The sequence below is a fragment of the Eucyclogobius newberryi genome, unplaced genomic scaffold (assembly GCF_026437365.1).
Source record: "Eucyclogobius newberryi isolate DKJ021-1_F unplaced genomic scaffold, fEucNew1.0.hap1 SCAF_18, whole genome shotgun sequence".
Classification (NCBI taxonomy): Eukaryota; Metazoa; Chordata; class Actinopteri; order Gobiiformes; family Gobiidae; genus Eucyclogobius; species Eucyclogobius newberryi.
Window position 1 is genome coordinate 34,069,453 of NW_027315812.1, and position 13,007 is coordinate 34,082,459.

Here is a 13,007-nt window from a genome sequence, read left to right on the forward strand (position 1 = left end):
AACAAGAGCACTGTGGATAGTGTTTGAAGTGCTTTGAATTCATAGTTGCTGACAGCGTTTTTCCCTCGCTCTGTTGTAGTCATCTGCAGATGACCTCTGAATGTTGCCATAGTGACAAGAATGCGGGAGTAAGGTTGTACCATTGTACTGGAGATTTATGACTTCTCTGCTGAAAGAGAAACTTCACGCTTTGAACGTTGGAAAAAAACTTTTCCATCAAATTACTGCTTTTGATCCAAATAAACTCTCAAAATCATTTTTTTCTCGCAAGACAAAAGCTAAAACACTAAAAAGACTGTGCTTTTAGTAAACAATCATCTGATTGCAGACTTTGTCCACAAGATGAATTCACTCATGTTCATGTTTTATGACTGGTCTTGTGACAATATTACCTTTGTAATATGTAAATGTTAATGCTAAACAATGGCTGCATCATGCGTGCTGATTGGTTGAACAATGAGAGAGAGGATAGAAGACCAACTCAGTTCTATCTGATCTTCATGGAGGAAGGATCTCTGGAGACGAGCTCATCTCTGGCCTAGCCATGCTAAGGCAAGGCAAGGCAAGTTTATTTGTAGAGCACATTTCATACACAAGGCAATTCAAAGTGCTTCACACAGCAGGAAAAATGCATTCAAATCACAAAGAAATTACAGAAATACAATAAAATTAACTAAATTAAAAATTATCAATTCAACTGATTTTCTAAACTAATAAAATCACAAACAAAAGAGAAGAGTGCAAAGAAAAAAATCCTTTCAGTCATATGCGCAGCTAAACAAAACTGTTTTTAGCTTAGATTTGAACATTGTCAGAGTAGAAGCCTGTCTCACATTTTCAGGAAGAATGTTCCAGATTTTAGCTGCATAAAACTGAAACACAGATTCCCCATGTTTAGTCCTGACTCTGGCACCAGCAGGAGGCCGGTCCCTGAGGTCCTCAGAGTCCGAGATGGTTCATATGGCACTAACATATCCAAGATGTACTTTGGTGCTAGGCCATGGAGAGACTTGTACACAAGCAGAGCTGCTTTAAAGTCTATTCTCTGAGCCACAGGGGGCAGTGCAGAGACCTGAGAACAGGACTAATGTGATCATACTTCCTGGTTCTAGTCAGGACCCGAGCAGCAGCGTTCTGGATGTACTGCAGATGTTTTACAGCTCGTTTGGAGAGACCAGTGAGCGGCCGTTACAGTCTAATCTACTGGAGACAAACGCGTGGATAAGTCTCTCTAAATCTGGTTTTGACACTATATTTTTGATTTTGGCAATGTTTTTTAGATGGTAAAAAGCTGCTGATGTTATTGATTTGACGTGGCTATTAAAGTTCAAGTCTGAGTCCATTATTACCCCCAGATTTGTAACTTGGTTTGTAGGTTTTAGAGCGAGACTCTGGAGGTGACCGCTAACACTTTCTCTTTGTTTCTGTGGGCCAAAAACGATTATTTCAGTCTTGTCTGAGTTCAGCTGGAGAAAGTTGTTTTGCCTCCACAAACTGATCTGTTGGATGCAGTGACAGAGTGAATCCACTGGTCCATATTCACCTGCCGATAGTGAAACATAGATCTGAGTGTCGTCTGCATAATTGTGATAGGACACATTTTCACTGCGTATCAACTGACCCAACGGCAGCATGTAGAGGTTGAACAGAAGGGGACCCAGGACTGACCCTTGGGGCACTCCACAGGTCAGGGTCATGTGGTCTGAGACACAGCTACCAATTTCAACAAAGTACTTCCAGTCTTCCATATAGGACCTTAACCAGTTTAGGGCAGTGCCAGTGATGCCCACCCAGTCCTCTAGTCTCTGTAAGAGGATCCCATGAGCGACAGTGTCAAAAGCAGCACTCAGATCTAACAGAATTAAGACTGAGGCTTTGCCCGTGTCAGTGTTCAGGCGGATGTCATTTGTCACCTTGACAAGAGCAGTTTCAGTGCTTTGACTGAAAAACATCAAATGAGTTGTTTATTAAAAGGAAATCTGTGAGCTGTTGGTAAACAACCTTTTCAAGGACTTTGCCCCAAAATGGCAGATTAGAGATGGGCCGGTAATGACTCAGTACTGCGGCATCAAGACTGCTCTTCTTTAGGAGAGGCTTTATGACCGCAGTTTTCAAAGACATTGGGAATGTTCCAGATTGAAGCGACATATTAACTATGTGAGTGAATGGTGCTAACAAACTGTTCAGCACAGACTTTAGAAATTTGGTGGGTAACACATCAAGGCAGCATGTAGATGAACTCAGACTGGTGATCTCATGGACAGTTTTGTCAGTTACTGGTGCAAAGTGAGTTAGCTCTAAGTGTCTTGGTGGTTTTAGGGTAATTTTTTGCATTGTGGGATTTATAGCATTTTTAATGCCCTGAACTTTGTCATTAAAGAATAATGCAAACTCATTACACTTGGATGTGGAAATGAGTTCTAACGGCAGCTGAGCTGGAGGGTTTGTTAATCTGTTTACTGTGGCAAACAGGACACGCGAGTTGTTACTGCAGCTTCCAATTATTTCAGAAAAATATCTTTCCCTAGTTCTACATAAGATTAGGTTGTACATGTTCAGCTTTTCTTTGTAAATCTCTTTTTGAACCTGGAGCTTTGACTTGCGCCATTTCCGTTTGGCCCTGCGGCACTCCCTTTTCTGTGCCCTGACCCAATCATCATTTCTCCACGGCGCCTTCTGCTTATTTTTAACCATTTTAGCCTTTATAGGGGCGATGGTGTCCAGAACATTCAAAACACTAGATGTAACAGAGTTCAACAAATCATTTACATTAGAACATGAGACATTTTCAAAGTTTATCATTTCCATAAACAGTGCACCTGTGCCATCACTTATGTGTCTCCTCTGAACAACTGCAGGACCAACCGGAGGTTTGGGAGAAACAGACAGGTCAAAGAAGACACAGAAATGATCAGACAGAGCAACATCGATCACATTAACATTTGAAATATTTACCCCCTTTGTAATTATGAGATCTAGAGTGTGTCCTTTGCTGTGGGTGGGGCCTCTCACATGCTGAGTAAGACTGAAGGTTTCAAGGACAGCATCAAGCTCTTTAGCGTTTCTGTCACAATTGTTATCAACATGCACATTGAAATCACCTGTAATGACCAAACCATCAAAGTCTTTGCATACGACTGAAACATCTCAGTAAAATCATCAATAAAACGTTGGCAGTGCTGGAGAGGCTTGTATAAAACAATGAAGAGAACGGATGGAGACCGTTTTAGCTCCATTTTAAAGGATACATACTCAAATGATGAAAACACCCCAAAAGACAACATGCAGGTAATTATTTCATCTCTAAAGACAGCACAGACTCCACCCCCTTTTTTGTTTTCTCGTGTTTCAGATTCAAACTTAAAGTTGGGTGGAGCAGATTCTATCAGAACTACATTTCCTGTGTTTTTGTCAAGCCATGTTTCAGTTAAAAATATAAAATCAAGATTATAAGAAGAAATACAATTATTAATTAAGAGTGATTTGTGACATAAGGATCTGACATTTAGCACAGCAAGTTTCAGACTAGTTTCAGTGGGACTGGGCTTTATCTTTTCACAGGGAATATGAATCACATTTCTCAGATAGGGCCTGACTCGCATTTTGTTTTTCCATCTGTGTGATGATGTGACTACAGAAATAGCACTAGGGGGGGCTCTTTTTACATAGGGCCCCGGGTTGGTTTGATTTTTAATGTGACAATAAGTCCCGGCAACGCTGAGACCCAGTGCATCCTAGCTATGGGAGATACCAGGTGAAAGGCGAGGTTGGATGGGTGGTGGGGCTTTTGTAGCCAAGGAGAGTTTGGGACCAGGTGAGAGGCGAGGGGGGATGGGTGGTGGGGCTTTTGTTGGTGCAGTCGGTACTGACATAGCCCTTGCTATATTGGGCGTGAGTGGAGCCATCTTAATGCCTGATTTGATCAGACTTTCAAAATGGCTGGGAAGGCCCATGGGTGAGAGTGGAGATGAGAAGGAGAATGATGAATCTTTAGTGGGAGTAGATGTTGCAGGGGGAACCCAGGGCTGGTGTGAAGGCAGGGGCGATGACAGGGATGTTGTTGGGCTTGTCACAGATGGGTCCAAGGCCTTTGAAGATTGTTCCTTTGCTGGAGGCGGTGGAGCAGCTGCTGATGAATCCCTTGGTGGAGGCTGAGGTTGTGGTGCTTTTGATGTTGAAACATTGGCTGGGTCTCTGGCTGAGGGAGCAGGAATTCTTCTCTCATTCCTCTCTTCTCTAACTATCTGCTCAGGACCCTGTCCAGGCCCAGTCCAATGCCTCAGAGCGTGGAGCAGGTTCTCTGTCAGCACCCTCACTCCACCTCTGCATAGGTGGGGGCCATTTATCTTGAACAGGTCCTCTCGTTTCCAGAATAGATAGAAGTTCTCAATGTAGTGTAGTCCTCTCGGGGAACACTCTTTGGACAGCCATGTGTTCAGCTGAAGAAGCCGGCTAAACTTGTTTATCCTCCTGTCGATGTTTGGAAGAGGTCCACTTATGAATGTTTTGATTTCCATTTTATCAAGCACGTGGAATAACTTCAAGAAGTCTTTTTTCAAAACTTCAGTCTGTTCCCGCCGCATGTCCACTGCACCCACGTGCACAATCAGCTGTTTAGCTCCTCCATGCTTAGCCATAATATTTGGAAGGAGTGACGTTATCTCAGATAACAGTGGCGCTTGGAAAAGAATGTGTGTTTATCTTTTCATGCGTCACTTGACTTATCGCGCCGTCCCCAACTAAAACAATAAGCTAAGCTAACCTACAGAACAAAGACGTTCCAGAGACGTCCCAACAAAAGCTACATTTTTGCTCCAATAAATAAGAATTATGTGCCCGTTGTTTAGACGTGATTAAAACTGCATCATGGAAACTCAAGCAAAGGACCTTATTTGCAACATTTCAACAACACGTCTGATCAGCCTCATCGGTGAATCTGCACCGGCCCTTTTTATCTGAGCCTCAGAGCCCAGGAGAACACATCACTGAACCTGATCCAGGGCTTCATCCTGACACTCTCCTGTCTGTGCCCTGACCAGCGTGTGGACCGAGCTGCAGCGTGACCCCTGACTGACCCCTGTGTGACCCCTGGAGGCCACATGGACACAGGCTGAACTAGATGTAGAACAATCATATCTAGTTGCCCCATCTGTTATTGACTCATTTGCATAATCCTTATTCGTTTTACTTATTCAGTTATTTGGTCAATACATCTTCATAAACCACATTTGATAAAGTTTCATTCATTTCCAGAAAAGGGCTCAATGTCATGGTTACGTTCTCACAAACCTTCAGATTAACGAGCACAATTCATTTTTAACAAATTAATTTAGATAATGATTATTAGAAATATGAAATGCCTAATACAGACTCTAATAAACTCTAATAAACATATCCACACTCATGCAGTGAGTCATGTTTGAAATATCGATCCAATTCTTTAAGCGATATCGCCCACATAAGGGGCATGAATAACATTACAACACCTGTACTACACCGTATTTATCAGATGACTTTAAATATAAGATCAGAATAGATCAATACCTGATCTGATGTTAAGCAAACGTGTTAAATAATCAGACAAAATCACAAGAGCCTTTTAAACAGACACAAATATGAAATTTCCCCATGTGGGACAATAAAGGAATATCTTATCTTATCTTATTGACAGTGGTGGGTTCTGTATCCTTCTAGAATGAACCTTAATGCTGGATGTAATGCTTGTAGACAGATTTCTCATGCTTTTAGGGATTCTTCCATGTGGAGGTGCCGTGAATGCACTTCACTATTTCACGGGGAGGTTTTTGGCCTTCTATTTTAACAGTGCTACATTAGACAGCTCCAGATAGTCCATGCATTTATGGCCTACCCAAAATTACCCTGCGAATGTCCCACTTGGACCCATTGTGTCGAACACCGTTTTCATCCCATACAATGTGGCCAAGCGTTTGACAACAATCTTGGTGCTGTTGGGGACACAGAACATTTGAAACCTCTTCAAATGGACATAATGGTTTGTATCGTCCCTTTTGACCTGCATTAAAGGACCGAGCTGAAACCTGAACACATCTTTAAGCTCTTGGACATCAGTCTGAACACCACATACTTCCAATCCCATGGACACTTCTTCAGACAGACTCATGGCGGTGCGTCTCTGCCATCATGGCCATCTTCTACATGGAGCAGTTTTGAGTAGGCATTGATCTTTCTGTGTATTCCTCTCCAGGTCTTTGGTACTGGAAGCATCAGTTTTACAAGAGAAGACCCTAAGGAGAACCGCTTGGCCTTTCTAGATTGTTCCACGATCAGAGGAGAGGACTCCAAATAGAAGTATAAAGGAAACGTACACACACGGATCAGAACCTGCTCTCTGGCTCTAACCACCCACAGCACAAGCTGGAGTGATCAGAACTTTACAACACTGAGCACTAGAGGTGCCCACCAGCTCAGAGGGTAAAACACAGGAATACTTCAGGTTGTAGCATTGGTGCCGACTTTACCTTTTAAACACTGTTTCACCCACTAAACCCCAAGAGACGAGGAGCATAACGCTGTGAGAGATGACTTGGAAAAAGACTGTAATGCTTCAGGAGCTAAACACTCAGATGGACTGTAACCTGGATGGATGCAGACGCTCTTGCAATGCTGCTAACATGGTTCCTGAAGGGATGTTCTTGGAGACACAATTGGGCGCCCTTCACGTTGCAGACTTGCTGGCTCCCGTGGAGGGGATGGAAGAGAGGATTTACTGTCACTTTACAGCACCCGGTTATCATGTTGCTGTTTGTGGAACCCACTTTGACAATGTGACGGGTCAATAAGACGCGAGGTGCAGGTGCTAAAGACTCACATCTTTGAGCGTTGGAATCCTTGCTGAAATACATATTTGGAGCAAGAACATACACACAACTCACTCAGTCGAAATAAACTTACTATGAGAAATTTCAGACCCCTCCATAATATCAATGATTTTCCTGAATCATGTCCCACAGCAGGGTTTTAATGTGATGATTTTGACTATGATTTATGGGCGTGGAAAAGCATGCAGTTTCAAACTAGTAGTCCAAACACCTTGAAGTGGTGACCGTGGTTACAAAATGCAGGTCTGTCACTGAATGCTGAGACGACCGTGTCTGTTCGCTTTGCCTCCAGGAACAAGTCCATATCTGAAAAGTGTAGAAAAAGGTTCAGTTGTAGTTTCCTTGACAGAATATTGAGCTGGTCTCAGAGAGCAAACGGGTCATATCAAAAAGGTAAACTGTCAGATTCATTCAGATTTCATTCTGCTCATAGTTTCTATGATCTTTTCACAAATCAAATCAATTTATTTTTGTAAGGCCCAAAATCACAACAACAGTTGCCTCTGAGGGCCACAGGGAGAAATGAATCAACAATGTCTGTGGTGGCGATGGAGTCAGACAATGTCTGTGGTGGCGAGGGACGATGTCCCAGGGTCCTCTGTCCTTAGACTCTCCTTCTCGGCCAGGAAAAACTACAAAAAAAAACCTCTTTGGGAAAAAAGCGTAGAAACCTGGAGGAGTTCCAGTGAAGGAGAGATCCGACTCTCACAGACGGACAGACGGACACGAGGAGACAAGTATGTTACTGCTGCAGCTTCTGGTCACAGGCCACTGCCCCTTCTATCGAGCCTCTTCAAATGATTTATAATTGAGCCATAACAAATCTGGATAAGAAACAAAGGAGGTCAAACCACTGTTTGTTTAAATGTCTTAAATGTATGTTAACTTTTGAAAATGAAAGGTGTGTATAAATGCTTTTATCAGCAGGCTCGCAGGTTCTTGGTCATTTGATAGTTCCTCTCAGAGCAGACGGGTCAGTAACCAGAGGTAAAACAACAATCAGATGTCACTGTACAAAAGAGGTGTGACAAAATATCGAAATATCAAGATTCTATCTTCGATATTTTTCCTCTCTGAACTAGTGAGCTGTGAAGGACTCTGTTGTTCCCAGCTCTACTGTACGAGGCACTAAACAATGATATAAGGTCAGATGTGTAACCTGTTTTTCTGTTCCAAACTCTGAAAAATGATTTTATTTCAGCAGGCCTTACTAGCAGATTGAGTCATTTAGAAGACGTTAAGAATCCCTGGGTAAAATCTGTTCTTACATCGTGGAAAGCGCTGATAAAAACATACAAACTAAACAAAGATGTTCAAATCTTTAAAACCTGGATAACAAAAGGAATCACGTTCTATTTTTCAAAACTTGAAAAAAGTGTTAAATAATGAATGAATTTAGTATATTCAGTTTGATAATAATGAGAGCATGGTATGACCGCTGACCTGCTGCTTTGTCTCCTGAAGAATCCGCGTACGAGAGAGGCTGTCCCGGGGAGAGGGCCCCCACAGAAGCACTGATCTGTGCCCGGGGTCAGAGGCTCCCGTGCCCCGCAGACTTGTGCACACTTCCACTGTTCTGCCCCCTCCATCTGCCACAGCCACTGCCCCAGACCTCAGCTCGCCCTGTCCCCCCTACCTTTCCATGTCATCCGGGCCACGGACAGCAGCCGCAATACAGAAGAAGGATCCAGACAGGGCTGAGGAGGGCCAGACGTTGGGCCTTCTGAAGAGCGGGAAAGCCATGCTCCCCTCCAGTGTGTTCCACCATGACGAGGGCAACGAGGAGCCCAAACGAGGAACCATCAAGCAGCTGGGGCCAAGGAGCCAAAGCAGAAAGGCTGGGGAAAGACCCAGACATGAGCAAAGATCATCACTGTCATCAAGAGGGAGAGAAGTCACTCCAAACCACAGAGAGCAGGACCTGTGGGTATCTGTGTCCCAGCTCCGAAACACCTACATGGAGAGCACCAGCACCCCTCTGAACACCTGCAGACCACCCATGTACGTCCTGCTGCGGTGCCACTAACAGTCTTTAACAGTCACTAATCCTGGGCAGCATTCACAAGTCTCCAGCTTCTCTCACTGATCCGCTTTCCTTGAGCTGTGTAGGACATGTTTGAAGCTGCAGAACACATGTAATGCAGAATGTGTCCTTTAAAATAATGTCTGACTTTGTCCTGTCTAACCACGTTACCACGGCCCACCCTCGCACAGCGGCCCACCCTCGCACAGCGGCCCACCCTCGCACAGCGGCCCACCCTCGCACAGCGGCCCACCCTGTGATTGGCTGAATGCAGTGCTGTCATGTGATCACACTAAATGCATGAATTGGCCATTGTTTGTCTGTGAAATGTTTCTTAATACCCTCTAATTCTCCCCGCTCAGTGCTCTGAGCTTTCTAGTGCTCACATTTCTATCCGAGCATAAACGCCTCGCTGCACTGTACGTTTCACTCACCTCTGACCATGTCCAACCTGCACAATCACATTTTCTGCTTTTCTAACTGTGTTTTCTGCTTCTTCAGGTCCTGTGTCAGTTCAGACGTAAATGCCACTGAAGGTAAGCACTTATCCTTTTAGACTAACAGTGTTTTTACTACGTTTTCTTTTTTGGCAGTGGCCAAACATTTTCACTTCAAAGAACGATTAATGATGAAAAAGGTTCAATACAAAGTCGTGGTCTGTAAGCCTGTCACAGTATTTTTTATTTACTGTGGAGACTGTTTACTTCACCAGGTTTGAGAGCAGGGAACTGTACTTTCTACTGCACTACATTTTTCAACTGGACTAAAATGTTAGTTTTTTCTTAAGGCTTTAGACCAGTCGGAGTGCTTTATTTTCAGCACATTAATGGAGACGGCTTCCCTACATTTTTAGGGTTCTGGCTTGGAGCAAAAAATGGTCAGTATTTAACCTCTTCTAGAAGAGAATATTTTTTAATTTGTCTTTGATATTATATTTGAGCTATAGACGGTTGAATGAATAGCATGTTATTCATATATCTATATTTTTAATAAGTCTACTTTAATGTATCAGTAGCATAAAGTATTTTCTATGATATCTATCACCACATTATCTATCCCTAGATATTTTTAGGCTTTTCTGGCCTTAACCTTTTTTTTTTACTCACAACTTTAAATTTTAATGTTTGATGTGACCAGAGAGAATACAAAAGACAAAAATCAAATGAAGCAGGAAAGATTGCACACATCAAAATCTGCATTTCCCTGTGAATAATGAGCACTTTGACATGTGATTTTACTGTCCTCCACTGAGATATACATTTTCCCTCTTAATCTGTCAAAACAAGATTATAGTTTCTATCATTTATTCTTAATATATTTAGTAGAGTGGTTGTCCAGATTATTAATGCAGTTAATTATTTAAATTCTACTCCCCTTGAAAGTTCAGATTTACAAGCCTTGATGAAGATTTCAGTCCGAAGGTCATAATGGTCATTACTTTATATCTTGGTTATAATAACTCCTTATTTGTAAATGTCTATACAAGTCCTGTTTGTCCAAGCCTAAAGATTCCTTGGACATATCAATCATGATCATAATCAGAAAAGGGTTTATTGCCATTGTGAATGAACAAAATTGCAAACATGCAAACTTTTTTTGGCGTTAAGATGTACACACAATGATGAATAATAATAAAAGCTAAGTAGATAAAATCAAAAAAGCCATACATAAATCAAAGTACTAAAAGTAAAAAGTGTCTCAGTATGTACACAAACATTTACAGAGGGTCAGAATAGTTCAAAACGTGAAGAGTGCAATGAAGTTACCGGTTTGAATAATAAAGTGTGAGCAGAAGGGGAGTGGCCTCCTGCCTGAGGGGAGTGGCCTCCTGCCTGAGGGGAGTGGCCTCCTGCCTGAGGGGAGTGGCCTCCTGCAGAGATGGAAGTCTGCAGCCGATCACCTTCTCATCAGAGGGCGCTGTAGTCTCTGTTTGTCCCTGGCTGTGGCTCCAGCGTACCACACGGTGATGGAGGAGGTGATGGAGGAGGTGATGGAGGAGGTGATGATGGACTCAATGATGGCCGTGTAGAACTGCACCATCATATGCGATGGCAACTTGGCCAAAGCGAAGCTTTTCATTTGATTTTCTTTTACAATCTGGTGAACATTTATACCTTTTGTTAGCTAGATCTTAGATCTCAGTGCAGTATCGCCACTCCCATTACACACTGTAATGAGTGACAATGACAATGCGCATTGTGTAGGGCATCTATCCAAGATGGCTGCCTCGGCGTTTCTGTGCTCTTTGTTTGGTAACAACCTGAGATGATCATGGACTCCCCACCCACCTGGAGGGGGCACGCCACCTTTCTTTGGTTGAGAACCATGGCCTCGGATTTGGAGGTGCTGATTCTCATCCTTCACACTCGGCTGCAAACCATCCCAGTGCAGCTGCAGGTCCGGGTTTGATGGAGCCATCAGGACAACATCGTCTACAAACTGCAGAGATGAGATCCTGTGGTCCCCAAACTGGACACCCTCCGACCCCTGACAACACCCTCCGACCCCTGACTGCGCCTAGAAATTCTGTCCATAAAAATTATGAACAGAACCGGTGACAAAGCGCAGCCCTGGCGGAGTCCAACATGCACTGGGAACAGGTCTGACTTACTGCAATGAACACAGCTCCTGCTCCGGTCATACAGGGACCGGACAGCCCTGAGGAAAGGGCCCCGACCCCATTGACCAGTACATTGACAATAGTCTGAGAACATGGTCCCCAGCCTCCCCTGGGATCTGCGTGCCGCTCTCCCTGAGGTGTGAGTTGAAGACCCTCCTGACAGAGGGCTCTGCCAGACGTTCCCAACAGACCCTCACAATGCACTTGGGTCTGTCAAGTCTGTCCGGCTTCCTCCTCCGCCAATGGATCCAACTCACCACCAGGTGGTGATCGGTTGACAGCTCCGCCCCTCTCTCCACACCGAGTGTCCAAGACACGCGGCCAGAGGTCAGATGACACGACAAAGTCGATCATTCGGTGGTTGGCACAGAACACCGCTCAGGTTCAGATCGAGGAGGCCGTTCTTCCCGATCACCCCTCTCCAGGTGTCACTGTCATTGTCCAGTCAGTGCACTGTCCAGTACTCCTCCCAGGGATCAAACAAGGCCAGGTACTCTGCCCTGCTGTCCTAACAGTGAGAGACCTATCCTCAACCGGAAGGCGTGGAGACGTGACCCTCTCACTCTGGAGTGAACTCTAACATATGCTGTGGGGATTTAAAGGTGCCATAACATGCTTTTTTCACGTTTGGTAGTCTATTCTAAGTGTTGTGCAACACCCTTAACATAAGAGTTAAGAAATATCACCCAGACGTGACGTAGTGTACCACAGCTGTCTGCTCCGCGGAGTGAGTGAGAAAGAGTCTACTTTGAGACTAAAATAAAACTGGTGTTTATTCTACAGCGTGCGCAGAACAGAGATTATATATATATATATATATATATATAAGTCTTAGAGGGGATGGTGACACGTGCTTGCCCTTATGACGCGGTCTTGCCCCACCGCCCGTCAGTTTAGAGATTGGAGGAAAGGAGATAGTCTGTAATATAGCTAAAAACTGCAGGAATCAATCAAAAAACACTCTGGACATAAATGAAGCTCAAATAGCAATGTAAGAAGGTTAAAATTTCTGAAAAGTCGATTTTGCATGTTATGGGACCTTTAAGCACCCACATCAGCCTCTGAACCGCTCTTGGTCAGATATTATATGATGTTTTTTTTTTTTCTTTTCCTTTTTACCTGCAGTGTCTTGCCTTAAATCATGTTCTTCAAAAATGTTGATAAATATCTGCAAAATAAAAATGTTTGTTGCATTCTCTATCTTCAGTGGTGATGATAACGCCATGTGTCTGTATGCTTCTAACTGTACTGTGTGTATGCTTCTAACTGTACTGTGTGTGTATGCTTCTAACTGTACTGTGTGTATGCTTCTAACTGTACTGTGTGTGTATGCTTCTAACTGTACTGTGTGTATGCTTCTAACTGTACTGTGTGTGTATGCTTCTAACTGTACTGTGTGTGTATGCTTCTAACTGTACTGTGTGTATGCTTCTAACTGTACTGTGTGTGTATGCTTCTAACTGTACTGTGTGTGTATGCTTCTAACTGTACTGTGTGTGTATGC

The 13,007-nt window shown here is 43.6% G+C and overlaps 1 protein-coding gene across 1 annotated transcript in view; it reads left to right on the forward strand.

Annotated features, from left to right (window-relative positions):
• Positions 1-13,007, forward strand: part of LOC140364850 (supervillin-like) — a 230,059-nt gene that overhangs the window by 52,326 nt on the left and 164,726 nt on the right. Inside the window, 2 exon segments of the mRNA XM_072451235.1 lie at positions 8,325-8,861; positions 9,385-9,419. Coding sequence (XP_072307336.1) covers positions 8,325-8,861; positions 9,385-9,419 — 572 coding nt within the window.